At 52.6% G+C, this 24,881-nt stretch overlaps 13 protein-coding genes across 13 annotated transcripts; 8 read left to right on the top strand and 5 right to left on the bottom strand.

Annotated features, from left to right (window-relative positions):
• Positions 1-396: 396 nt before the first annotated feature.
• On the bottom strand, positions 397-1,472 carry BJY04DRAFT_231183 (class I SAM-dependent methyltransferase; the record flags this gene model as incomplete). Its single annotated transcript, XM_073719460.1, has 4 exons — positions 397-821; positions 942-1,192; positions 1,244-1,357; positions 1,417-1,472. 4 exons carry the CDS (start codon positions 1,470-1,472, stop codon positions 397-399), a joined length of 846 nt encoding a protein of 281 aa, XP_073566706.1.
• Positions 1,473-2,217: 745 nt separating this feature from the next.
• BJY04DRAFT_222566 (uncharacterized protein) lies at positions 2,218-2,543 on the bottom strand (the record flags this gene model as incomplete). The annotated part of the gene is made up of 2 exons (XM_073717421.1): positions 2,218-2,319; positions 2,373-2,543. 2 exons carry the CDS (start codon positions 2,541-2,543, stop codon positions 2,218-2,220), a joined length of 273 nt encoding a protein of 90 aa, XP_073566705.1.
• Positions 2,544-3,521: 978 nt separating this feature from the next.
• Positions 3,522-4,331, bottom strand: BJY04DRAFT_222565 (uncharacterized protein; the record flags this gene model as incomplete). Its single annotated transcript, XM_073717420.1, has 1 exon — positions 3,522-4,331. The coding sequence occupies one exon, from the start codon at positions 4,329-4,331 to the stop codon at positions 3,522-3,524; it is 810 nt and encodes a 269-aa protein (XP_073566704.1).
• Positions 4,332-4,793: 462 nt separating this feature from the next.
• Positions 4,794-5,316, bottom strand: BJY04DRAFT_222564 (uncharacterized protein; the record flags this gene model as incomplete). Its single annotated transcript, XM_073717419.1, has 2 exons — positions 4,794-4,868; positions 4,915-5,316. 2 exons carry the CDS (start codon positions 5,314-5,316, stop codon positions 4,794-4,796), a joined length of 477 nt encoding a protein of 158 aa, XP_073566703.1.
• A 170-nt stretch (positions 5,317-5,486) lies between these two features.
• BJY04DRAFT_222563 (uncharacterized protein) lies at positions 5,487-7,451 on the top strand (the record flags this gene model as incomplete). Its single annotated transcript, XM_073717418.1, has 1 exon — positions 5,487-7,451. The coding sequence occupies one exon, from the start codon at positions 5,487-5,489 to the stop codon at positions 7,449-7,451; it is 1,965 nt and encodes a 654-aa protein (XP_073566702.1).
• A 101-nt stretch (positions 7,452-7,552) lies between these two features.
• BJY04DRAFT_231182 (isopenicillin N synthase family dioxygenase) lies at positions 7,553-8,865 on the bottom strand (the record flags this gene model as incomplete). The annotated part of the gene is made up of 5 exons (XM_073719459.1): positions 7,553-7,624; positions 7,680-7,742; positions 7,799-8,034; positions 8,085-8,414; positions 8,469-8,865. 5 exons carry the CDS (start codon positions 8,863-8,865, stop codon positions 7,553-7,555), a joined length of 1,098 nt encoding a protein of 365 aa, XP_073566701.1.
• Positions 8,866-9,157: 292 nt separating this feature from the next.
• On the top strand, positions 9,158-10,279 carry BJY04DRAFT_222561 (uncharacterized protein; the record flags this gene model as incomplete). Its single annotated transcript, XM_073717417.1, has 3 exons — positions 9,158-9,585; positions 9,635-9,913; positions 9,967-10,279. The coding sequence occupies 3 exons, from the start codon at positions 9,158-9,160 to the stop codon at positions 10,277-10,279; spliced, it is 1,020 nt and encodes a 339-aa protein (XP_073566700.1).
• A 172-nt stretch (positions 10,280-10,451) lies between these two features.
• BJY04DRAFT_222560 (major facilitator superfamily domain-containing protein) lies at positions 10,452-12,204 on the top strand (the record flags this gene model as incomplete). The annotated part of the gene is made up of 7 exons (XM_073717416.1): positions 10,452-10,643; positions 10,701-10,781; positions 10,838-10,889; positions 10,937-11,208; positions 11,263-11,451; positions 11,500-12,027; positions 12,088-12,204. 7 exons carry the CDS (start codon positions 10,452-10,454, stop codon positions 12,202-12,204), a joined length of 1,431 nt encoding a protein of 476 aa, XP_073566699.1.
• Positions 12,205-15,911: 3,707 nt separating this feature from the next.
• Positions 15,912-16,426, top strand: BJY04DRAFT_222558 (uncharacterized protein; the record flags this gene model as incomplete). The annotated part of the gene is made up of 4 exons (XM_073717415.1): positions 15,912-16,082; positions 16,135-16,215; positions 16,266-16,315; positions 16,366-16,426. 4 exons carry the CDS (start codon positions 15,912-15,914, stop codon positions 16,424-16,426), a joined length of 363 nt encoding a protein of 120 aa, XP_073566698.1.
• A 333-nt stretch (positions 16,427-16,759) lies between these two features.
• Positions 16,760-17,804, top strand: BJY04DRAFT_222557 (major facilitator superfamily domain-containing protein; the record flags this gene model as incomplete). Its single annotated transcript, XM_073717414.1, has 7 exons — positions 16,760-16,825; positions 16,877-17,014; positions 17,066-17,166; positions 17,214-17,305; positions 17,363-17,496; positions 17,545-17,629; positions 17,710-17,804. 7 exons carry the CDS (start codon positions 16,760-16,762, stop codon positions 17,802-17,804), a joined length of 711 nt encoding a protein of 236 aa, XP_073566697.1.
• Positions 17,805-18,595: 791 nt separating this feature from the next.
• BJY04DRAFT_199180 (cytochrome P450) lies at positions 18,596-20,750 on the top strand. Its single transcript, XM_073712729.1, has 6 exons — positions 18,596-18,809; positions 18,862-19,736; positions 19,794-19,904; positions 19,974-20,140; positions 20,192-20,514; positions 20,580-20,750. Exons 1-5 carry the CDS (start codon positions 18,611-18,613, stop codon positions 20,364-20,366), a joined length of 1,527 nt encoding a protein of 508 aa, XP_073566696.1. The 5' UTR covers positions 18,596-18,610; the 3' UTR covers positions 20,367-20,514; positions 20,580-20,750.
• Positions 20,751-20,812: 62 nt separating this feature from the next.
• On the top strand, positions 20,813-22,284 carry BJY04DRAFT_138127 (uncharacterized protein). Its single transcript, XM_073708632.1, has 5 exons — positions 20,813-21,019; positions 21,078-21,114; positions 21,164-21,231; positions 21,288-21,667; positions 21,724-22,284. Exons 1-5 carry the CDS (start codon positions 20,828-20,830, stop codon positions 22,208-22,210), a joined length of 1,164 nt encoding a protein of 387 aa, XP_073566695.1. The 5' UTR covers positions 20,813-20,827; the 3' UTR covers positions 22,211-22,284.
• A 1,477-nt stretch (positions 22,285-23,761) lies between these two features.
• BJY04DRAFT_199177 (uncharacterized protein) lies at positions 23,762-24,507 on the top strand. The gene has a single exon (XM_073712728.1). It carries the CDS (start codon positions 23,949-23,951, stop codon positions 24,321-24,323), a length of 375 nt encoding a protein of 124 aa, XP_073566694.1. The 5' UTR covers positions 23,762-23,948; the 3' UTR covers positions 24,324-24,507.
• Positions 24,508-24,881: the final 374 nt, after the last annotated feature.

Genomic DNA, 24,881 nt, shown 5'->3' with positions numbered 1-24,881 from the left:
CTAGTGATACCGCCTGTTCTGGCTCCGATCTTGATGGTCCTGATGACAGAGTTCCAAAGAAATAGCTGTTCCACATAGACTGCGCTCGGATAAGCATGGTAAGGGCTCGCGCCGGACTCCTCGCAGTATCAATTCGCCAGGCCAGGGCATCGCCAAAGAGAACATCCAGTGAATCTACCTCATCAGGGAGTCGTAACTTACCACAGCATTCTCACATCCATTTCCATTGATAGACCGCTGCCAAATAATTAACCTCGGTCGCCCAACCAACGCGTACCGGTGAAAGCAAAGAACCGGTTGCCTCTCTCGTTACGAGTTACATCAAAATCTCCGCTACCACAAAGAAAACAAAGACAGTCCAACAAGCGGTCCAGCCCTCGAGCAGCAACAGACCAATCACGCAGCCTTCTTCCCCACAACCGTCCACCGCGTAAAGGCCCGAAAGGCGCCAGCCCGAGTCTCCTGTATCACTTGCGGCAAGATCTGCGTCAACCTCTCCGCAACCGCCATATTGCGAGTCTTGCGCGCTATTAGCTCCTGTGTGACGAGATTACATTCGTGCTTGGCCAGGGCCATGTAGGGTGGTGCGTCCTTGACGTCCGCCTGGAACTCAGTTAGGCCGCACCGCTCGAAGAGCTTGGGCATTGTCGGCACCCATGTTGGCCGCATTCTGGAGTCCATACTGGCGGTGAGGGTCATTAGCTCGGTTAGGCCGCTCACATCCAAAGGATTGTTGGTGATGCTGTCTGGGCCAGGGGTTGTTCGCTCGATGCGGAATGAGCTGACGTCTGTTTCTGCCCATTGCAGGTATCCGCCCGGTTCTGTTAGTTGAGGAGGGTTAGGATATGTAGATGTCATTACACGGAGAATGCAGCCGAGTACAGCGAAAACGAAAGCGAGGTTGTCGAGGCCCAAGACCGTAGAAGAGAGTCATTACTCACTTAGCAGCTGCATGACGTTGCGAATCGCACTTTCCGCCTGGTCGTCCTTGACGACGAAGGTCATGTTTCTGACATGCACAATGTCGTATACCCCGCGCAGTTCGGCTGGAGTCTGGGAGTAGATGTCGTAGTGGTGGAGGGTGACGTTAGATGGCAGTGACTGTACAGGTGGTACCGCATCAAACGAGACATCCAGGCTGTCCAAAGCGGCCGTGCTAGGAGGTCGCCTGGCCAGATCCGTAAGCCATACCCTGGAGCGTATGTTGTCAGCAGACCTGATGTAGAAGTGCTGCTCAACTCACGCTGTGCCGGTCCCAACGTCTGCAATGCGCGGGCTCGCTAGGTCCTCAACGCCCACCGCGGGATTGATATGGTAGCCAAATATTTCGATCCAGAGGTAATGTTGAAGATTGAGCCTAGCACACGTTTTAGAGGTGCTCGCCATAAATAGTTCAATTATCTTCCCGTGACAGACCTGCTGTTGTCAACGATGTCTCGTGTCAGGACGTAGTCGGTCCCGTTCTCCGCCATGGTTTGTGCCTCCTGGTAGCTTGGTGAATGAGCAAAGGGAGACCCTGGGGAGTCTACCTTTATATACCCCCTGCATACTCCCGACAGAAACCATATACACCGCTCTTAATTGCTGAGCTCGAGCGGCATGTTCCTGCATCATCTTCTACTCGAACCTGGTTCGTCTAACTTGTAAGAACGCACAAAGCCGACTGTTCGACCCAAGTAGATGTAATATGTTCATTCAGTTCCTGCTCCATCTTTCATAAGCCGTATTTATGACATGCATCTATAATAGAACCCCTCTAGAGATCCAACAAGAACAAGCGCAACAACAACAACCGTGACTGGGAGCGCAACCTGCCAAAACACGGCCTGATTGAGCCCCGTATCACGTATATTCACAGTATTCATGCCCAAATAGCTGGAGATGAAGGAGATGAGGAAGTAAAACAACCGAGACGATAGTGAAGACCAGGATCGCTTTGCTGTGGTCTTCTTGGATGACATCGACTCGCTACGCGATTCGGCGTTGCATGACTTTGAACCGCGTTATTATTTCCCTGAAAATTCCTTTTAGTTCTTGCAGGTCGGCGTCGATTTCTTGGAGAAGTACGCGTGCTGGGGAGTTGGTTGGAACTGTCGACCCGGAGTCCGCGGTCTTCGAGCTGGGTGTGGAGGATGGGCGCCAGGGGAAGAGGCGGTCAAAGTAGATGTTGCCACGGTCGCTGAAACGCTAGTCTTCGTCTGAGCTGCTATTCGTGATCTAGAGCTGTTGACTGATGTGGTCGACGGTGGTCTTGAGCTCTTCGCGGAGGTTGATGTCGAGAAGGAGGTTCTTGCTTGGTCGATTTTGGGCTTCGAGTTGCTTCAAAGGGGTTATTCAAGAATTGCTTGTTATCCAGATACGGCACAACTCACCAGAGCAGTCGTGTCGGTAGCATACACTCCGGCAATGTCAAGAATCAGGCATTTCTTTGCAATCAGATTGACCCTTGATGACCGACTCGACCATGCGAGCCACGATAAACCCCGAGACAGCGATGCTGCCGGCCTCATGCGCACCAGAGCGGAATATGGCGCAATAATCATCTTGTGCGCAGTCAACCCCAATGAACACGCTATCTTCAGAGGATTCGCGGCGCAACGTCCGCTAGAATCACCCTCGACGCCTTCCACCTCCCCCAGAAGTGAAGTTTGACCGACTATGTCCTTTCTGTTTGTCTCTACTCTGTCTAACATGCACCAGGAAGACAAGGAACACATTCTCATAACCAAATGGGTGAGCAACGAGCTCATCGACGAGATCTTTGAGCACTCGCGACGCGCCCGAGAGCGCGAGGCCAATACACGAAATTCGAGATGCACTCGGTCCCGAAACAATTGGAAGTCTGCCAGTTCCAATGTGCGAACGGGCTACAGAAGTCATGAAATGAATAGCGCCCCAATTCCGCGCACAGTCGTGGTGGACATCAAGAACGATTCAAGGCACATCACAGCGTCGTGCAAAAGACGGCGGCAGTTTGCTGCAGCATGAGAATCTTCTTAGTTCTCATCTAGCTACGGTAGGTAGCTCCCGTAGGATTGGTGGTGTTGGTCAATGTTCACTCGGTTTGCTTTTTCTGTCCCAGATCATGATATATATAGGTCACAGTCGAGTATAATGAGAATGGAAACATGAACCAGGCGAAGGCCCCATAGAAACGACAAGTCTACCCAGAATGATAAGAACCCACTCCAATCGACGATGGATAAGCGCTGCACTTGGTTTGACCTGGATAAACTGCGCCTTATTGCGTGTGTAGCAAATACGTCAAGACAACAGTATATAATGAGGAATCCTTCACGCTCCCAGGGGAACATAGTGTTCAGCCTCTATATCATTTTCGATGGGGGACAAGCACTGGGGTATATACCCGCTGAGGACCAAGCATATGAGCGAAAGTAGAAATGGTGTGTAGAGGCCGGGGGCGAGACCCCCCTCCTACAGAGAAGAAGAAGAAGAAGAAGAAGAAGAAGAAGAAGAAGAAGAAGAAGAAGAAGAAGAAGAAGAAGAAGAAGACGACGCAGTCAGCACCCATCAAACGCCGTCAGGTCATCAAGTAAAGGCTTTATAACTGAATAATACATGTCCTCCTGAAAGTCAATGCTGTCAATCTCCGGGTTATCTGCGTCCAGCCCGAACAGGCACTTCTTCACGACCTTCGTATATGTTATCCCGCTTTCACTTTGAACGATGGGGAGACTTTCCGCAGCTGTCTTGAGGTCTGCGATGGCATCAACGGGGTCATGATCAGCCGCGATACGTAGATCGCTCAATGTTTGAGAGAGGGATAGCTCGACGAGGGCGAGGCCCAGAGGGAAGAGGATGGGGTTGCGGATCAGGCAGCTTTGTTCATCCGCGTGGGGGTTCTTTTCTGGATCCACTGGAATGTCAGAGAGGGGCAGCGAGAGGGCAAGCGAGTCCAGAACGGGTCTTTCGTCATTTGCGTCGTCGGTCACGTAAATGTCTTCTGTTTTCCAGTCGGCCTTGAGCCAGCTACCGTGCAATTGGAAGACGTTGCAGGCGAGATTGGCAGCAAGGTACAGTCGGTCCCGTCGCGTCAAGAACGATCGCTGATTGCGCAGTTGGCGGAGGGGATCCGAAGTTGCTAAGAGGCCTCTGAGTGACTTGAGCTCGTGGCCTGACAATGTATCCTTGGTGAGATAGATCCGGTGCTCGTAGTTGAGGTTCGCCTCGTCAACAAGAAACCCCAATGCGGTTGTAGGCTGCTGCCTGACTTGGGAAGCTGAGATCATGGCACAAATGTCAAGGATGGGTGGAATGTTACGAGTGAGGGCCGGTGGTGCAGAGTGTATAGTACCCAGTGCTGTGGCCATGACTGCAAATTTGACCTGTTTCCGCTGGTCTCTCAAGCCCAGGGCAGGACCACGATCGACAGTTGGCAAAGGTGTTTCGTAGTTGAGTGATGCGCTTCCTACTGCCTCTAAGTTCAGAGACTCTGCCTCAAGTTCCTTCAAGGTCCAGGAGGACTGCTCATGTGTCCCAACTGCGATCCTGAATCTTGCCGGCTCGGGTGGCTTGCTATCGGCCACAACACCCGTGGAACTCGTGGCCAGTCGGAAATATACACGGTGAGAGTCCCTGCAAATACATGTCTAGCACCTCCCGCGAATGAAGGCGTTATATAGACTACCTGCACTGTCGCGGAGGGTTTGGTATCGAAGAAGAGGCTTCTTGGAAGGTTTACGATTGGACCGAGACTCTTCGCGGCGGTGTGCGTGCTCGGCGAGTGTCTGAAAGAGATTGTTTATGCTCTCTATTCTGTCTAGCATGTCGTTCTAGAGAGATTTGGAGAGGATCGTTTTCAGCTTCCTGGCTTCTCGCTCGGCGACTGAGACGCTGTTCCACGAGACCTGCAAAAGGTTAGCCATGCAGCAACATGAATATGCTGATAGATACCTCGATAGGGGATTCTGGGTGCAAGTTAAGGCTCATGCACAGAGTGTTCAGTAGTAAGGACAGCTCAGTCATGTTTGAATGGAAGACGTCGTAGTCTCGACCAACCGCCCTGCGCATGCTGCTCTGAATCGTTCCAGCGTTCCACAAATGCCCAGATGGGTGACTGATGAGGTCGAGGATTGTATCCTCATCGTCAACGGCGTCTTCCAAGGTCTGTTCGAGGGTGTTGAGAAAAAGCGCCCGCTGGGTCCGGATTCGGTCGAGATAGCGCTGCAGCTCCCGGCGGTATTTTCGGGTTCGGAAAGACTTCAATGTCTCAAGACCCTGGACATAGTTGTCTATTTTGTTGGCGAGGAGGGGCAGAGCAGCGAGAACAAGGCCTGTAACCTCGAAGCCAGACATTCTGTCGATAGGGAGGGAGAAGAGAACCCTCCCTGTTAGCAACAACGAGGCTCGAAGCTGACAGCACATCATTAATTACCCCGCACTCAGTCAGAAAGCAAATGGCATTGGACGTGGCCATCCACCGCTGGTTCTGTTGCTGTTCTGTTCTCTTCATCTCCCGTTCTAGCATGGAGCAGACCATCACCTCCGCGCTTTCAGCCTGTCTTTGTCAGTTCAACCGGATTCTGGACTCGGATAGCCTGCGCTCTCACGCATCCGACGTCCCTCTCAGTCTCTGGCAAGACGAGCTTGGACGTCTACGCGTATGGGCGGCGAATATAGGTGCTCACCAGAAGGATCAATCTTCTCTCGACTACCGGTTACGTGATGCGTCGCACATTCGGGAGCAGACCATTCAACTGCTGCGGAATCTTGCGCGCTGGTTTGATGACCTCGAGGATGTTCTAGCTCATTCGCCACGACGAGAGCCTGGAATGGGCGGCGAAAAGGAGGAGGAGGAGGAGGAGGAGGCCGAGGAAGATAGTACGACTGACGATGGCTCTCAAGGTGATTCCGAGATTCAGCAGATTTACAAAGGCCTTGTCGAAACAATTACCTGTTTATACCAGATGTCCATGGCGATCCGTCGCCCCGTTCATCATGACCGCATAATAGGAACACGAAAAGAGGATGCCGTTGCCTATGAGTTCTTCGACCGACAGCATGTCGCGAACAAGTTTCCGAGAGCTGAGGCGAGTCTGGTTGAGCGATTGGGAGCCGCGATTTCGCGTCGACGAGCAGGCTTCCAATACCGCCAGCGACATCACGAAAAGTTGGCGCATGGCCTATCTAACAGTAGCGGCGAGTCTGAACACGCTCGGACTGAGATGTCAGCAACTGTTGCCACAGAGTTCAAAGGCGATGCTCTTCATGTACCAGACGACCGATCGGATGCTGGGCTCTCGCACACATCGTACGCACCGACCCTGTTCAACAGTACTGAACGTTTGGCAATCCCTATTCCCGAAAGATTAACATTTGGCGTTCCATTCGAGTGCCCCTACTGCTATTTCATTATCAAGGTCCGAGATCACAAGGGCTGGGCTCGACACGTGTTTCAGGACCTCTTACCATACATGTGCCCGTTTGACCACTGCCCAACACCAAACAGGCTCTACTCGCAACAGCGAGCTTGGTATGTCCACCTAGAGCTCCATCATGGAGACCTCCTCGGCACCGGTAACCCGATAATCTGTCCCCTGTGTAAGACAGGGACCTGCCACAGCCAGCTCAGGCATCATTTCTCAAGACACCTCGAGGAGCTTGCGCTATTCGCCGTTCCCCGTCTGGAAGACCCCGAAGATCGCGACCTAGGCAACCTCGAAGCGCCTTCGGCAGGGCTAAGCAGGCTTCTTAGTGGCGACGAACTCGATTCCGTGGACGACCCTGCAAGTGATGATGCTCACGATGCTCGACTTCCCAGTCGAGATCATCCATCGAGCAAAGCAATGTTGGAATCTTTGAGGGGGAATCTACGTGAGCAAAGCAGAATGAGCCACGAAGGCAACCGCCTCTCGACCGGACCGGATGCCTCTAGATGGATACTACCTGCCACCGACAGAGATATAAACACGTCGGGATATGTGTCCAGTGAGCACGAGGAAAAAGGAAGCAACGATATACAGCCGTCGACAACCACCGATAGTCGGCTTTCCGGCGTACAGCTTCCGTCTTCTTCTAGTTGGAGTAATCTATGGAGTCGCCTGCCTACATTCGCCGCGAGCAACAAGACCGATGAGTCCAGTGCTGGCAAGGGGCCGGAAAGTCTGGAGATCGAGCCAGATAAGCTCCTCCTCAATAACCGCAAAATAATCTACGAGCTGCAGTTTCCGCCATACTCCCTTAGTGCTGGCAGCGTCAGTATTGGTCAGATAAGGCACCGCGCCGCTGAAGTCCTACATTGTAGTGAGCCTCGGCGCGTCAGACTCCTCTATAAGGGCAGGCTGCTGGAAGATGACACTTTGTCCTGCAGCAGCGAAGGGCTAAAGCAAATGTCCGAAATTCTCTGTATTATTTCAGCCATTCAGCACACGGGAGATATGAGTGAAGAGGAGGATGGTGGCGATGCATCCCAGGCCCAAATACGAAAGTAGCCAATGCTGCTTCGGAGGAAAGAACATAAGACCAGCTTTGACTAGAATGCTTCCATATCTTCACAAGGACAAAAAGATAGATTTGTTGTAATGTAGATATCTCAGGTTGACTTGACCGTCTTCTTCCGCTCCGCAGCTTGCTCAATCTGAATCTTGAAGCGGCGTTGATAGTACTGTCCCATTATTGTTAGACGGCTTACGGGGATAAGGAGAATACCGGATACTTACTTCAGCAACAGTGACGGGCTCATAGGCCGCAGTTTGCTCCGTTGATGTGTAATTAGGAAGAACCTGGTATGGATTTAGCGTACTACACGTCTCATAGGTCAATCATGGGTACTGCGTACCTCGACGAGGGCGTCTAGATTAAACGAACAGAACCACGGAATGGAGTAGCGCTCTTTGCCAGAGACGTTGGGCACACGGTGGACTGTCGACAGGAAGCGATTGTTGGTAAGACGCATGAGGAAATCGCCGACGTTGACCACGAAAGTTCCCGGAATGGGCTGCGCAGGGATCCAGTGGCCGTTTGCATTGAGAACCTCCAATCCGCCAACCTGGTCTTGTAAGAGCATTGTGAAGCCTGCAGCAGTCAGCCAGGCACTTCGGGAGGATACAATGGGTTTCACCTACAAACAAAATCCGTGTGCGCCCCAATTCCAGTCTCGTCCTTGCTCGACGGCTCTTGTGGGGGATAATGAATCATCTTGCAGGAGGTGAGAGGGTGGGTGACCTTTGCGTCAAAGTGGCCCTCATCGAGCCCAAGGCCCAGGGCGAACATTTGCATCATCTTGCGCAGCAAAACAAGCATCCGGCTGTCGTACTTGAAGCAAGCGGCCTTGAACTCGGGATCGTCCTCCGGCCACTGGTTTTGATGGAACATTGCGCGCTGCTCTGCTGTCAGGACGGGGGGTGTTGGATCGCACTCTGGTTCATAGTTGTGCAGGAATGACTCCTTGCGATCTACACGGACCTGTCAGTCTCGGTTTGGTATCTACTGTTGGTCAGGAAACCTACCTCCAAGCGGCTTGTTGGGGTCAACCTGGGCCCCATGGACTGGCTCATACCCTCGCAGGTCTTTACTGTTGTAGATGTGGTAACGCATTTTCTCGTCGGTGCACTTCTCGAAAAAGCGCTGGGCCACGCCGATAGTCTCTTGCATCAGCTCCTCTGGAATGCCATGATTCTTGACATAGAAGAACCCAACATGCTCACAGGCATGGGCAATTTCCTTGGCAACTTGCAGGCGAGTCTCGAGGTCGCTGCTGAAGCTGCCGCTCATGTCGATGACGGGGATCTGCTCAAAGGTCGGTTTCGCCCGGTCGCCCTTGAGGACCTCGCGCTTGTGGCCCCAGGATCCGTCATGGGAGAATTCGACGTATTCGGGCTCCGGGCTGACTGCTATGGGTGCCATTTTGTTTCGTTTGGTTGGTGTTGATGTAGGAGAAGAAAGGACGTCTGGTGAAGTGTCCTGATCTTCCACCGTCTTGTAAAAATATATAAGCATGTTGCAGAGCGATTCACCCCAGATTGCCAGTCAGACTGGAGAATACGACCCTCCAGCGCGATTCATTAGCCGACAAGGGAACGCGTTCGCTTCGAGTAGCCGAGCTTACCGAGCAGTGCAGCAGTTGGAGACAGTCGCTAGGCCGGTTGATAACGAGCAACCTGACCTTTCCCTTTACCACCTCTCAAGCGTCACCACCATGACCTCCAAGCAGTCGCTAAACATCGACCCGTTGAGGGGCACCAAGTATGATTTCCCGCGCGATCATGTTGGATTCGGCCGTCATGCGCCGAATCCTGCGTGGCCCAAGGGAGCCAAGATCGCCCTCTCGTTTGTGATCAATTACGAGGAGGGCGCCGAGCGCACGCCTTTAAACGGGGATGCACAGTCGGAGAATCACCTCTGGGAGCAGTCCAATATCGCCCCGCGCATGGGCGAGCGCGCCGCCAATTCGGAAAGTGATTATGACTACGGCTCTCGGCGCGGGGTTTGGAGATTGCTCGATCTGTTTGAGGCTCAAAATCTCCCGGTCACCGTGTATGCGGTCGGTATGGCCTTGGAGAAGAATCCAGAGGTCGCTCGGGCTTGCATTGCAGGGGGTCATGAGATCGCTTCTCATGGATATCGGTTAGTTAATCTCAATTCTCCTTGAATTAGTCTTCTCACTCGATGGCAGGTGGATCGACTACCACTCGGTAGGCGCCGAGAACGAAAAGTTGTATATACAGCGCCAGATGGAATGCCTCAAGACTCTTACTGGGGAGTATCCGGTTGGATGGTACTGTGGCAGATTATCCCCGTACTCTCGCGCCTTGATCCACGAAGTCCATGAGGAGCTGGAGACACCTCTCCTGTGGGAGGCCGACTCGTATGCCGACGATTTGCCGTACTGGGTGGATGTGCCGGCTGAGAAGGAGTCGGCGACACCCAAGGGCATGCTCATGATCCCGTATAGGTATGATTTTTTGAACCAAACACTAAGAGAAGAAGCTAATATCTGCATCAAAGTTACGACTGCAACGATCTCAAATACCACTCGCCCCAAGGATGGAGCTCGGCGGCGGACTTCACTCAGCACCTCAAGAACGCATTCGACATTCTGTACGAAGAAGGAGGCGAGGGCTCGCCGAAGATGATGACTATCGCCTTGCATTGCCGGATTAGTGGCAAGCCTGGACGCGCAAAGGCCATGAAAGAGTTCGTGGAGTATGTTCAGCAAAAGAAGGGGTTTGGGTGGCCACCCGCAGGGAGATCGCCCTACATTTCCGCAGCAAGTTCCCCTACAGACAGGGGCAGCTCATTTAGCGTCTTATCTAGCTAGATAGGAGATAACGAATAGATCCAAGGCGATTGGCCGTCGGTTACATACATTTCCTGCAAGGATTGCCGACCCCTGTGGAGACCTTTCGTGGAGTAGCTCGACCCCAACTATAAATCTCCCCTGTCGGGCCATCTCTAAAGACACGGGGTACACCGGTCCCTGAATTGCTACAATGGCATCGATTAAAGACCTTGAGAGGACTGGCAACGAGAAGACCATGACTCCAGTGTCGTCCGTCGTCGTAGGCGAAATGCTGAAGGAGAACCTCGTGAGCGACCTGCCCGAATTGCAGGATCTTCAAGAGGTTTCCCCTGAAGACGACAAGCGAATTCTGCGCAAGATTGACATGATCCTCCCTCCCATGGTAGGTGGCCATAGTTTAGGAGACACTACTGTATGCGCTGACCAGACTGCTGCATAGCTTCTTGTTACCTACTCCTTCAAGTTCCTGGACCAGCAAGCAATGTCATACTCGGCGAACTTTGGACTTCGAGAGGACATGGTACTGCCGTCTCATATTACCTAGACTGCCGCTCGTCCATTGCTGACCCCCTACAGAATCTTTCCTTGAACCAGTACGCTTGGGCGTCCGGAACGATCATCAATCTTGGTGCGTTGACCCAGTTCACGAGGCTAAAGCCTTCTGACTTCCCTCAGCAATTGTCATCCGCCAGCCAATCGTGGGTCGAGTTTTGCAGAAAGTCCCAATAGGGCGATGTGTAGCGACCTCCGTCTGCATCTGGGGAATCCTCCTCATGTGCACTGCAGCAGCGCGTTCCTTTGCTGCAATTGCTGTCAGCCGAGTCCTCCTCGGCTTCTCAGAGGCCGGCATCACCCCAGCAATGATCTTGATAATCTCCATGTGGTTCAAGCGTGAAGGCGAGCAGCCTGGTCGCCAAGGGGCCTGGTTTCTCGGTAACGCGATCGCTGTGAGTTGTATCAGCCCTCCTTATGATATGGGTTACTGACTGCCGTCTGTGCAGCAAATGACAGGGGGCCTCATTGGCTACGGCATCGGGCATATCAAGAGCGACCTCAATGTCGGGCCCTGGATCTGGTTCTTCATCATCGCGGGCTCGGTCACCATCTGCTGGGGCGCGCAGTTGTTCTTCACTCTTCCGGATTCGCCTTTGAGCGCGCGGTTTCTCAGCCGCGAGGACCGCATTCTGGCAGTGCAACGCCTGCGCGATAATCAAACAGGAATGATCAACCACGAGTAGAAGTGGGAGCAAGTGCGCGAGTGCGTACTCGACGTCAACATCTGGCTGTACTGCGTGACCGTCGGGCTGAGCGCCATCCCCTCTGGGGGCGTGGCCTCGTTCGGCAACATCGTTATCAAGGGCTTTGGTTTTAGTCCGCTTGTCACCACACTCCTCTCCATCCCTCTAGGAGGCATCCAGGTGACGTGCATCATCATATCTTGGTGGCTGACCGCACGGTTCAAGAACATCCGATGCTGGATCTCGTCGCTGTCCCAAGTCCCGCCGCTGGTTGGATGTATCCTCTTGATGACGCTGGACCTTGACAACCACGTTGGCCTCCTCCTGTCTTACTACGCCATCCAGACGCATACGCTGAACAGCGTAATGACCTACGCTAGCTTCACGGGCAACACGTCGGGGTTCACGAAGAAAGTTGTGGGCACGGGGATGATGTTCGTGTGCAGCTCTGTTGGGCTGATGATTGGACCTCAGTTGTTCAAGAGCAACGAGGCGCCGCGGTACTCCACTGCGTTTATCACATCGATTGTCTGTTTTTCTCTTCTCGTCATCCTTCCGCTTGTTCTTTGAGCGCATCTGGTTTTGCAGAATGCGAGGAAGCAGCTTAGACCGGAAGCAAGCACTGCCTCGGAGGAGGAGATTGCACGCGAGGGATTGATGGACTTGACGGACAAGCGAAAGCCTCACTTTCGCTACGTTTACTAACTGATCACTATCGAGCTGTCGGAGGTCGCATTGATGGAGTAGCTTAGATACTAACAGTCAAGAAAGATGAAACACTAGAAATCACATAATGAAAAATCCAGTCGTCTGCCGCATAACATCTAGAACATCTGCACGCCCCCCCGTGCGACTCTGTCGCTGCAAGACGGCTTCCAGCAGCTGTCGAGTCTTGACCATATTTTGCCCCCACTGCTCGGCCATCTCCAGCGCACGCACGGCCCACGCTTGGTAGATCGGATCCCGAGTGGTGATACCTGCAAGCAAAATCTTGGTTGGCCACACACCGCGGGGCGAGTTCGGGTGCTTTGCCATGATCTTCTGACACAGCCGAATGACCCGGTTCGCGCACTCGTCGGGTGCTGGTAGGTTCTCTTCCTCAAGAAAACCCGGCTGATGAATGCTGCACTGGATCAGCGTGGTGTAGTACCCCCCGAGGACTAGACACCGGTTGTAGCCCAGCAGATCGACGTCTGGCATAGCTGACAGCTTCCCCATGGCGACGTCTAGTGCAGCTCGGGCAGAGGAAGAGTTGCACTGTTCTATCTCTTCTCGGAGCGTCCGCAGGCTTGCGCGCACTGACTCCCAAGCCGGGGCGTTGTTGCTATTGTTGTCGTCATCAGACACGGCCCGCATGCGCCCGAGGATCTTGATCTGGCCGGAAAGGGTGACATGGCGCAGACTCAACTTCATGCAAAGCTGCATCTCGGAGGGCTCATAGCTTGGGGGGACAAAGCAGTGGACTCCCGAGTCGTACTCGGAGTCCGTGTCGAGCGAGGAGCTATCGACGAGCTCGTAAATATACGGGTAGGTTTTGAGGGACCCGAGGAGCTGACCACCAAGCCCCAAATGCGCAACCTAGCAGTCGCGTGCGCTCATCCAGACGAGTATGACTGAGCCAATGGGTCCGATGCGATGCAGTGAAGCCCCTGCGTCTTTCCCGTGAAGCTCGGCCCTGACGACGGTGCTGGCCAGGCCCAGAAGCGCGGCAAAAGCATCCACACCCTCGGCGAGAATGAGCTGGAATTGCATAAGGAACCATATTGTCGCGAGCGAAAGCGTCGGGGAGACGTTGTGCGAGAGGTCTTCGAGCAGGGCAGTGTATGCAGTGTGATAGCGGAGTTTGGCGTCGTGGTTGCTCGTCTTGCGCACGTGCGACAGGTGCAGGGCGGACCAGGCGAGCATTGCGCCAAGCAGGGTGCTGTGGAAGAGTCCAAGGTTGGTCAAGATGTGGATGTACAGGTTGTCATGCACAGTGTTGCGCAGAATGCAGAAGCGGGCCATGGTGGAGGTAAAGTGCTGCAGCACTTCGCGGTCCCCAGGCAGCAAAGTGACATTGCGGGGTGGCGTAGAGGTTGGAGATGGCTCCTCAAAGTCTGGTGCATGAGAGGATAAGTCCAAGTCGGCGAAAAGCGAATTGTCCTCCACCGGCCAATTTTCGAGCAAGCTGACGTCGAGGAGCCCGCCTTCCAGCGACGACTAGAGAGGGAGGGAAAAGTCAATGGTGGCTTCTTCTGCAGAGATGGGACTGGCGATGGCAGGCTGGAAAGACGATGGAGAGGCCAGGGGCGCCTCAGAGCGTCGCGCAGGCTGCTTGCGCTGGTGTCGCGGTGGTGGGAGAGGGTAGGCGCAGGGGATCCCCAGCCGACGGCAGGCCTGGCACACAGGGTGTTGCTCATCACAGCGCACCTTGCGTTGGCGACAGGTAAAGCAACCGGTTCTCGAGCGGGTCTTACGTGCTGGCTTGGCTGTGCTTGCTTCTGACATTGCGGATGGTCTGGAGTTGGAGTTGGAGTTGAGCAAGAGGGGCTGATCGGTTATTTCGACGAGCTGCTCGGCTATGAACTCGCTTCACTTACTCCAATTCTTATCACGAGGGGTCAGCTCTGGCCTAAGCGAATGATGGTGATTCATAGTACAATCTGTCTATCTCAACCCGTCTATCTCAGTCTGTCTACCTTAATTCAAATGTCTGAAACTTGCCCTGGCACGGGCAGCCCTTGCAGACTCGCACCGTGCGTTTCGTTAGATTGTAGATAACGCAGCAAACAGTGGAGGTCGGACCACTATACGGGCCACGGCGCTCCTGCGTGTGCGCATGGCTCTCGACAAAGTGCTCGCATAGACTGTAGGGGTAGCCCGCATGGTCCGAAAAGGCTGCTACCACCTCACCCTCGGTGAGCTCTCCTTTAATCGCTTTGTCACGTAGCCCTGCTTCGAGTCGTTCCCCGCGGTACCAGGAACTTCCCCCCTGGAGAGTATCAGACAACCGTTCCTGCGCCATAAACACATCTGTCTGAAAGTGGTTTGCATGCACGATATAAGGCGTAGTTGACGAGGCGGCAGAGCGAAAAATGCTTTTTGGCGTGACCTCAAGACACAATCCAATACTGTCCGCCGCTGATACCATGACGTTGAAGGAAACATGGCGCGGTGTGCGCGCAATAGCCTTTAGCCCGCTGGCGTAATCCGATTGCTCGAGGAAAAGCCGCCTGAGGACACCAGAAGGAGGCATAGGACCAGCCACCGTGGGGTCAGGGGGCAAGTCCATATTACTCTGCAGTGAATTTGCCGTCAGCCCCAGTCCAGCGGAATTGCAACCAGAGCGATCAAGCTGGCCAGCCTCGGTTACAAGAAACATGGAGGGTATTCCCTCAGAGGCGTCGGGGTGAATCTCGAGATAGACAACCCCGTTTTCCGTGACGAGTCGATGAGACATATCCCAGTTCTGTGCTGTGAGCACATTGCCACTGGCAGTTGCTGAACCGAGGATGATGGCTGAGGTGCATTCATCTGCGGTCTCAATACCGTTGGTATCATCAAATTTGACATGCGACAGGTCGTAACGTGCATTAAGGAGAACTATGTCTTCTACTGTCACCCCTGCCCCAGCAGCCACACCGCGCATCTCCTCCCACCCTGAGGCCCAATACTGCTTCAAGCCGGGGATGTAGCATTCCGAGATGACTTTGGAAACAGCGGAACTAGAACCGAGGTTAACATATGTTTGGCATGTAATCAGCAAAGCGATTTACCTTGGGCCCAGTTTCCCTGGCTGCTTATAGTACTCGACATTGCGTTGGATCTTGTCCTTGGTCTGCTCGCCGTAGGAGAGTCCTCGGTCATAGGGGAGTCCCTTGACAACCACGTGTTGGTAGAAAGAGTCGTGTGCCATCTTTTGCTCACTTAGTCTGTAAGGCATATTGATATCCTGCCAAGGGAAGCTTTTATCTGCAGACGGTGTCTGATCTAGACGACCCTGCGGTCGGCTGTTTAGCGAGAGCTCGGCTATTACTGACCACCCTTTCGCCTGCTGCCGATGGCTGCATAGGCGGAAGGATACAAACATTGGGCGAGGATTTAGATAAGCACAACTTCTCTCTTTGGAAAATGAGCGACAGGCGGCATGTCAGAGACGTAAAGCTTGGGTAGCGCCCCATGCATGCCCCGGGGGCTATATCCAATCAGTGCGGATACACTGAATATCCAGGATGTCAAGCATCCTTTAGCTCTGTGCTCCTAGTACCAAACAGTCAAGTCCATGCGTGGCAATGATAAGCTCTGCTTCCGTGATGCGGGGAACGAGGTAGCAGAGGTTGACCCTTGGGGTATATAGGAGACGACCAACACCACACCTCTGAATCGATAGAACAGCAGGGATAGCATTGACAACCACATCCGAGTACATCAACATGGGAGAGAAAGAAATCCACGAGACGAACGCTCCTCAGGTGGAGGCAGCTGCCCCTCTGAAGGCGCGGGACGATGCAGCGCAGATGTTCCAGGGCGAGCTGGTCGTTGAGTACAGCAAGCAGGAAGAGGCAAGGGTCCGCTGGAAACTGGATCTAATTCTTGTCCCAATGGTAGGGGTACTCTCCTCGGAGTTCAGTATTGTGTCTAACTAGATATCCCCAGATGTTTACAACCTACATGTTGTCATTCCTCGACAAGGGGATCCTCTCCACCGCAGCCGTCTACGGCTTGCGAGACGATCTGGTAAGCTCCCCCTTCTCGAAGAAGATCAATTCTTTTTAATGGCTGTATAGAAACTTCATGGCCAACAATACAGTTGGACCAATTCCATTTTCTACTTCGGGTACGTCGACCCTCTGTCAATGCTCTGTCCATGATACTGACACCATTCAGCTATCTTCTCTGGCAATACCCCAACTCAATCTTTATGCAGCGCCTCCCCATTGGCCGCTAGATTGGCACGATGGTCTTTCTCTGGGGCATATCCGTTACTGCGACGGCCGGAGCCAAGAACTTCGCGACTCTCGCTGTTGCCCGGTTCTTCCTGGGTTTGTTCGAGGCAACAAACAACCGTGGGTTCACTTTGATTATTGGTCAGTACTACACAACCAGAGAGCACGCGCTGCGGGCTTGCCTTTGGTGGGCCGGTGGACCAGTAGCAGCGTTCATCGGTGATGGGGTCTCAAATGGGGTTGGTCATTTCCACGGACCCCTGAGCAGATGGCAATATCTGTAGCTGATCTTCGGGCCCATTACGATGGCTTGGGGTATTTTTCTCTTCTTCGCCATGCCCGGCTCACCCATGACAGCCTGGTTCCTGACGGAGCGAGAGAAGGAGATTGCAGTCGCCCGCGTAAGCGAGGACTCTACGCCGTTGGACAGCCGCAAGGCTAACGATTCCCAGGTCTTACAAAACCATACCGGCGTGAAAAACAAGGATTATAGGAAGTATCAGGTTATCGAATGTCTTCGCGACCCGCAGGTGTGGATGATGTTCGCCATTGTCTTTTTGCAGTGTATCCCTGGTGGCGGATTGAATGCCGTATGAGCACAATTGAGATATTCACTTGACTCCCAATGCTGATTGTCGCAGTTCAATAAGATTATCTTGACCAGTCTCGGGTACACGAGCGTGGAATCGACCGTGATTGCCATGCCAGAACATGCCGTCCAGCTTGTTTCTGTTGTTCTCGCGTAAGTTCGCCAGCCTCTCAGTTGGTATTTGCTTCCTGACTCTCCAGTGGCGTCGTCTGCTCTTTTTTCGGCAAGGGACGATGCATCGCAATGATCCTTAGCAACGTGTCGGTCTTGGTTGGCAGCGTGCTGATTTACCGTGAGTAGCCCGCCTGTCACTTTGGCTGTCATTAACTGATATATCCTGTCTCCACAGTACTTCCTTCGGAGATGAAGCTCTCACGCCTTGGAGCTGTCTACTCGCTGCTTACCTGCATTGTCTCTTATATTATGGTCATGTCCATGGTATCATCGAATGTGGCTGGATTCACCAAGAAGATGACGGCCAGTGTAGGTTTGCCCCATTCGCTCCTGCAGTTGAGAACTGATCATCTGCAGGTCATGGTTTTTGTCGCATACTGTATCGGTCAGATCATCACGCCGCAGTTCTTCATCAGCTCCGAGGCACCGCGCTATCCGACTGGTTTCCGAGCATATTTTGTCACCGCAGCCATGATGATTGTTATTGAGGCTGTATTGATGTATGGCCCAATCACTCGTTAGTCCTCGCGGACGAGGGTGACCGCCACCACATCCTTGAGTCCGATCTCATGGACCTGACCGATTGGGAACAGCCGAACTTCCGCTATACCTGGTGATTGCTGAGAGATTTGATTCCTACACTGGGCATCAGCGACAGATACTATATGCTATGTGACATAGCCCGTCGGTTTGTCGCAGGCTGTGGGATTTTGGAGAACTGCGCGTGCGCCGAGGATATATATCTTTGAGCAAGCGACGATCATTTGAGATATGAGAGATTGTAGCGTGCGCTTTAGGTTGAAGCCGGTGCGCGCGGGGATATATCTATCTTTGCGATTAAGGAGAAGTGTGAATTATAACTGGTACCCATGGATTCAAAGATAGTCAGGGAATTGATTCGTAAATCGAAAATAAGGCAATCAAAAGCAGTAGCAACCTCGTGTATCAAATTTGGTGATATATACTTTTCACTCATTGGCCCCTGCTCCAAATGCTGTCAGTGAGCCTTAAAGTCGTCATGGCCAGCGTCGCAACCACTGCACCAAAGCTAGAGGTCTCGAACATGGAGGTGACGACTAAGGAGAGATTCTAGACTTCCCAAGTCTGTGCCATCACTCCGCGAATCCGCGTTGTGGAGGGTAATCTTAATTCGAAATGAAATCCTCCGCTTGGCTTCGGTGGCTGTGGATACTATCTTGCCACTTGGGCACTAGTGAGGTTCGCTTAGGCACCTTAACGGTCTAACGTGGCGTTGAAACAGAACTATCCAATCTCATCCCAGGGAAGTCACAAACCCCTGGCGAAAGGGCGAGGGGGCGTGCGGTAGTAGTTTAACTGTTAACATGTGATGGGCATGGTTATATTTATCCATCGCTCTGCTGGCCTTCTGTGGGATAACCAGTTTTCGCATGCTACAGTCGCGATGGCCTTCCTAGCAGTGATTGCTGTTGGTGCGATTCTGTATCTTGGTGTGCGGTCTATCTACCGCCTCTATTTCCACCCCTTGAGTCACATTCCGGGGCCCAAGCTGGCTGCAATTACTAGTGGCTATGAGTTCTATCATAACATCTTCCGCGGGGGTCTGTTTGTTTGGGAGGTGAAGCGACTGCACGAGATCTATGGTAGGCAGTTTGGGTTCCACGCTGTGGACGACCACTGACATGGAGGGCATAGGACCGATTATCCGAATGAATCCCCGCGAAGTACACATTATGGACCCTGATTACTATGACGAGATCTACGCAGGAGCCTCCCGAAAGCGCGAAAAGGACCCCGTTCTGGTTGCACAGTTTGGATTGTCGGGTTCGGGATTCAGCAGTATCGATGCGGAAAGCCACAGGGTACGGCGAGCCCCGGCTGATAAATTCTTCTCAAAGCGCGCTATTGAGAATTCCGAGTGGTTGATTTACAAGGGAATCGACAAGTTCTATTACTACCTTGAAGAGGCATGCAAGTCGCATATCGTGATTAGTCTCGATGCAGGGTTCGCCGCATTGACTTCGGATACAATTTACCAATACGTGTATGACTTCAACCCAGGCAGTCTTGATAAGGAAGGGTTCAATGCAAGTGTCAGGGATGGAATTAATGGTCTCTTTCGCGGCGCCCACCTTATCTACTTCTTCCCTGTCTTGCAGACCATTATGAACGCACTACCTGTTAGAGTGCTAGAGACAATTAATCACCCTGCTGCTGCGTTGGCCAAGCAGAAGAGGGACCTGTACTTGCGCGGTGAGACAGCCTTGAAGAATGCTGAAGTATCAGGGCGATCAGGGCTATCAGGGCCAAAGAAGAACGACAATCTGATAAACACTCTTGCGTCCACGGCAATGCCCCAGGAATTGCGCACGGCAGAACGTCTCATGAACGAGGGCTTTGCATTTATTATTGGAGGAACGGAGACCACAGCACGCACGTTGTCAGTTGGAGCATGGCACCTGTACTCCAAGAGCCATATTCGGAACAAGCTGCGCGAAGAATTAAAGACTGTCATGCCGACACCCAACTCGCGACCTCGGTGGAATGAGTTGGAGAAGCTGCCTTACCTGGTGCGTTCCTAACACCCTTGCCCTTGATCTGTGTCTCTCCTGCTCACGCAAGTCTAGTCGGGGGTCGTTCATGAATCGTTACGCCTCTCCACCGGAATCGCCAACCGATCCGCTCGAGTCGCACCCACTGAGGCTTTAATATACAATGGATACACCATCCCACCTGGAGTCAGTTGATCGCAGCGTCGAGTGCTATCACTGCAGCAGAGACTAACCAGCGGTAACTACTATACACAGACTCCCGTCAGCGAAACCCACTGCCTCATCCTGATGGACCCCGAGATCTTCCCCAACCCACACGAGTTCGATCCTGAGCGATGGCAACGAGCAGCGGCGAAGGGCCAGCGTCTTGAAAAATATCTCGTAAATTTTTCCAAGGGAACGCGGATGTGTGTTGGTCTGAAGTGAGTCACCGACCGAACCCTCTGGTAACGTATCTAACCCATCGTGTATAGCCTGGCGTGGGCAGAACTCTTCCTTGTGATTGCCACCCTGGTTCGCCGTTTCGAAATCGAGATCTATGAAACACCCGAGGAGAACATCGAGTTTGCACGCGACTTTGGCACCCCGTGGCCAGACAAGGGCGGGTTAAGCGTGCAGGCCGTGGTTAAGGGTACTATTACCGACTAGTGGGAAGTTGCAGGGCTACGTTTGCCAGTCTGTTACGTAGGTAGTCGGAAATAGTTACGAAAGTGGTTTCTGGCCCGCAAGGCCTGGTGCTGATGCGGCCCGATCTCCACAGGTGTAGATTTAAGCGAGCATTGGCAGTGAGAATGATGTTTGGCACTCCTCCCCATTGGCAGACAGAGAAATCTCTGACAAGTGACAATCCTGGCGGCCCAGGTACTGTAGCTTTTCCTCGGGCCGAATCGATCAAGAAAGGCAAATGTGTAGGTATAACCGAGATTAATTTTCTCCTGTCCCGATCCTTTCTGTGGGGGAAGATCGACATGACAACCCTCAACTTATCGCTTGTGTCTTTGGCATGGAAAAAAGTTCCGCTCGAACGGCCGGTTTAAAGTCTCGGGGTTGCCTGTCTTTCTTTCCAGCACCGTGGAACGGAAACAAACTGCCTACGGTGCTAGTCCTGCATGTCGGAGCTCATTATTGGACCGACCCCTGAGGGTCTTGATTTGAGCGCAAATCGCATCACTCAAAACAATGGCACGGTCGGCGCTATGATGGCGATTGCTACAGTTTTCGTGGGCCTGCGGTTCTGGGCAAGGATGGTCAGGGAAGGGGCCTCTTTGGCATACGATGATTGGTCTCTGCTGGTTGCATTGGTACGGGTTGCCATCTATTGTTAACGGTTGATGGACTTGACTAACAGATTATGTGAAGTCTTTCGCGTACGGCACGGGCATATGTTGTATACTAGGTACGGAGGTTGTTGCTCGTGAGGATGCAGGTGGGACTAACGAGTCAAGGTGGTGAATATGGCATAGGCAAACATATCTGGGTGGTTGAGCCGAATGATATTGTCCTGAGCATGAAGGTAAGTACAGCGCCGATACAATTCCATACAGTCCAGAGGCTCATAGGCTATCGCAGATCATCTTCGCCTATGTTATTCTCTATGCGACGACCGTCCCCATGGTCAAATTGTCGGTTCTACTTCTCTACCGTCGCATCTTCCGTCTCACCTGGTCGCTCTACATATGTGCTTTCCTGTCCATCGGATACACCATCTCGGTGGCCACTACCATTTCAGTCGCCTGCGTGCCAACATCCTATTACTGGACTCAGTGGGTCGAGCCCCTCAGCGGAGGTGTTTGTCGCATCGATCTATACCAGTTTTATCTGTGGAACGCGGTCGCCAATCTGCTCACTGATGTGATCATTTTGTGTCTCCCGATACCCATTGTCTGGAGACTGCAGATGCCGAGATCGCAGAAGTTGGCGATCAGCGGTATCTTCCTTCTCGGGGGCTTGTAATTTCTACCCACCCTATTCCAGTGTCCATCTCATACTAACTCCCTTCTCTTAGCGTGTGCGTCGCAACAGGTGTCCGCATCCACGCCATCACCAAGATGGGCTCCTCAGTGGATATCACCTGGGTCATCGGCGACGCCATGATCTGGTCAAACGTCGAGCCCTGTATTGGCATCGTCAGCGCCTGTCTGCCCACTCTCCGCCCACTACTCCGACAGATTCCGCAGCTGCGAGGGAGAGGGCTCTTCAACAGCAATCGCTACTCTGCGAGCGCAAAGAACAGCAAGGCTATCACGCCCAGAACTGGGGACGATAGTATGATAGCATCCGCGAACCGGTCCGCGTACCGCGCTGCTCCTGGCAAGAAGGGCCATTTCCGTCCTGAGGAGGACGAGATTTATCTCACTACCAATGTGGGAAGGGGAGATGGTCCACAAGGGAGGAACGATGACACTTCCAGTGCGAGGTCTGATGGCTCGCAGGATGGGATCCCACTGCAGATCAAGGTGAACCAGAAGTTTGAGTGGAGGGATCATAGGTAGTAACGAGTGTATGCGGTAGAACGAAATCATAAAATAATATGAAAACTTTGGGTGAAAACTTTGGGTTAAGTGGAGTTGGATTGTCGGCGAGTTTGATAAGATGAGAAGAGACCATCATGCATATAACCATTCCATTCGAAGTTCTACTCCTATCAGAGTCCCCAGAGGCTGGCACTTGTCATATATAACTATAGAGTGATGCTGTCGCGGTCTTCAAGGAGCGGTGCTAAGCAGGGCTGAGTGCTAGTTGGTGGAAGGAGAGGGAGGACTTCAGACAAACGCAATGGTCAACAAGGCCTCCGTAAGAGCACTAGAATGATCGTAAGTATTATGGATTATGAGATGTCCCCAGCCCCATGCAAAAACCTGCTGGGTATGGAAAGGTCGTATTATTGAGTCAACATAGATAACTAAAACATCATGATGACACAATACAATTCACAAGAAACAGAAATCTTCAAAGCCACCAAAATCATTGTGCCCCCGGGCATCCCCGGTTCAGCATCTGGGGCTACTTACCGAAAGTAGTAAACACTACAAGGAACCTGGACTCGGCATCTGCGTTGGTCGGTTTGCCGGACATATGTAAACTGATGACGATTTGCCGCTGTTGAGCAAGTTGCAGCAGATATTCGTCGATTTCCCTACCACGAAGCAGTCAAACGTGCGCTTGATATGTTACTCGGATACGCCTTGGTAAACCCATTCGCAACGGCTGGGAGGCGGTAGTCGAAGACGACATCTACAGCATCTTTCTGGAGCAGGTTGAAGGACATGATGACTTTGAGGCCTGCACGTTCCACGAGTTCAATTTTTGCGGAAGCTAATGTTGGATGCATCGGAATGTATAAGTATGGGTTTTTTCTTCTCGTGGAGGTACTCTGTCAGCCGTGCTCGAGATCCGGCCAAAAGACGACGAGATGTGTACGGACAAGCACTGCAGTAGGTAACAGCTGAGATTTCCCATGTTGTTGCCTCAGCACCACCAACTCCGGCCAACACCTCCTGCTCGAGATGTCTGTTGACCTTGAAGTACTCGGCAAATGACCCAACATTCCCAATCAACCTGGCGATCCCGTTGCCGACTTTGCGATTTATCGCAGCATTCGTCCTGACCTTGGTCGTGGTACTGCCAGAGTCGCACCCAGCGATACTATTGCAATCGATCTGTTCGAGTGTGACGGCAGTGACTTTGATGAGGACTTCACACTATTCTGAAGCTCTCTGTGTGGTGATTTCGTTTGTATTGACACTCCGTCGCCAGCGCGCGCTTGGGGAGCGATTCACCCCACTGTAACTAGTGTGTTGGAAATGGGAGACTCGGTTTCATTACCTGAATTAGGGAGGGAAGCCCTTCGAATCAACTTAGTAGATCCGCGCACGCAACCATGAGATTCGTATACCCTCGTATATTCTCGTGTTCGTCAGGCGCCGCGCCTCGTACCTGCAGCCATAGCGGCCAACGAAGACCAAATATAGCCACAGGCTGCTGCCGAAACCTCGTATTCATCTTCCACCTGTTTGGAGAGCTTGAGAAAGCAAACACGCTCTCTACAACCCCGGGAGGGAAGAGCATATAAGAAGCCAGACATGCGCTGATCTTTGCATACTTTTGTCTGAGAAGGATGGTCACTCATTTCCCTGATAACAGTCACTCTTTTAACCCAGCTTATTCCCCCCTATTTTCAAACTACCCCGTCCAAGCATACGCTACTCCATCCTCAAACAAGCAGACAGAATGAAATTTTCACTCCTTTTCAACGCGGCCTCCGCCCTCCTTCTCACCTCCGCCGATGCCTGGCGAATCCGGTTTTACGAGGACAACAACTATAAGGGTCACGAAGTTACCTGGAGCGGGCCTGGCGGTACTGGTAGCAAGTGCTTCAACAACGTCGACCCCTTGAACAACAAGATCTCGTCAATTCACTACTACGCTTTCAACACAGAGAGGACGACCCGATGCTGCGTAACCTTGTACGACAGCCCCGGCTGCCAGACCAAGAACCCCGATTGGAAGCCGCAGAAGTCGTGCCACGACGAGCACTGGCCCGTCATCCCGTCCACATGGAACAACGATATCAGTTCCTTCAAGACCGACTGTCGTGCTGTCTAGAATAAACAAGGCCGGATCAATTTCCTACCTTCGGACCTCCGCTACGGTACCCTAGGGATGGAGCTTGGCTGAACTTTCTTGTCATTATCATCGTTTGCTCTTTATTCTAGTCCTGTTATGCTGCACTGCATCCGACAATCTCACTGGGACTCAGTGGTAAGAGAAACGCGGACTGTACTTTATCCCCAAACATGACTTTGTTTATAAATCTAAACATGTATGCCCTGAGAAATGCATTATATTCTGTGTTAAGAGCGAGTAACCCTTTCCTGTCCTATGCCTACAATGACTGGTGGGCCTTTCTTTCCCTTTGGCTGTTCTAAATCCTGATATGCTACGAGTAGGATGACTTATATGTCTTGGTCTATGTAATACTAGAACCGGGAGCGCAGCAGGATTGAGAAACCACCGGCGCGTTAGCATGTTGTGGCATGGGACAGAGAAGTAATATCTGGATTTGCGGTTGCTATGCACGGACTACCCCCGTTTTCCAGTTATGTTGTCACGGACCACGCTGCGTAGACTGCGCGTGGTCATGTGACGCCTTGGTACCTCTTT

The sequence above is a fragment of the Aspergillus karnatakaensis genome, assembly GCF_047715665.1.
Source record: "Aspergillus karnatakaensis strain CBS 102800 unplaced genomic scaffold BJY04scaffold_61, whole genome shotgun sequence".
NCBI classification, from domain to species: Eukaryota; Fungi; Ascomycota; class Eurotiomycetes; order Eurotiales; family Aspergillaceae; genus Aspergillus; species Aspergillus karnatakaensis.
Note: the sequence above shows the minus strand (reverse complement) of the source record. Positions and strands in the feature narration are given on the sequence as shown.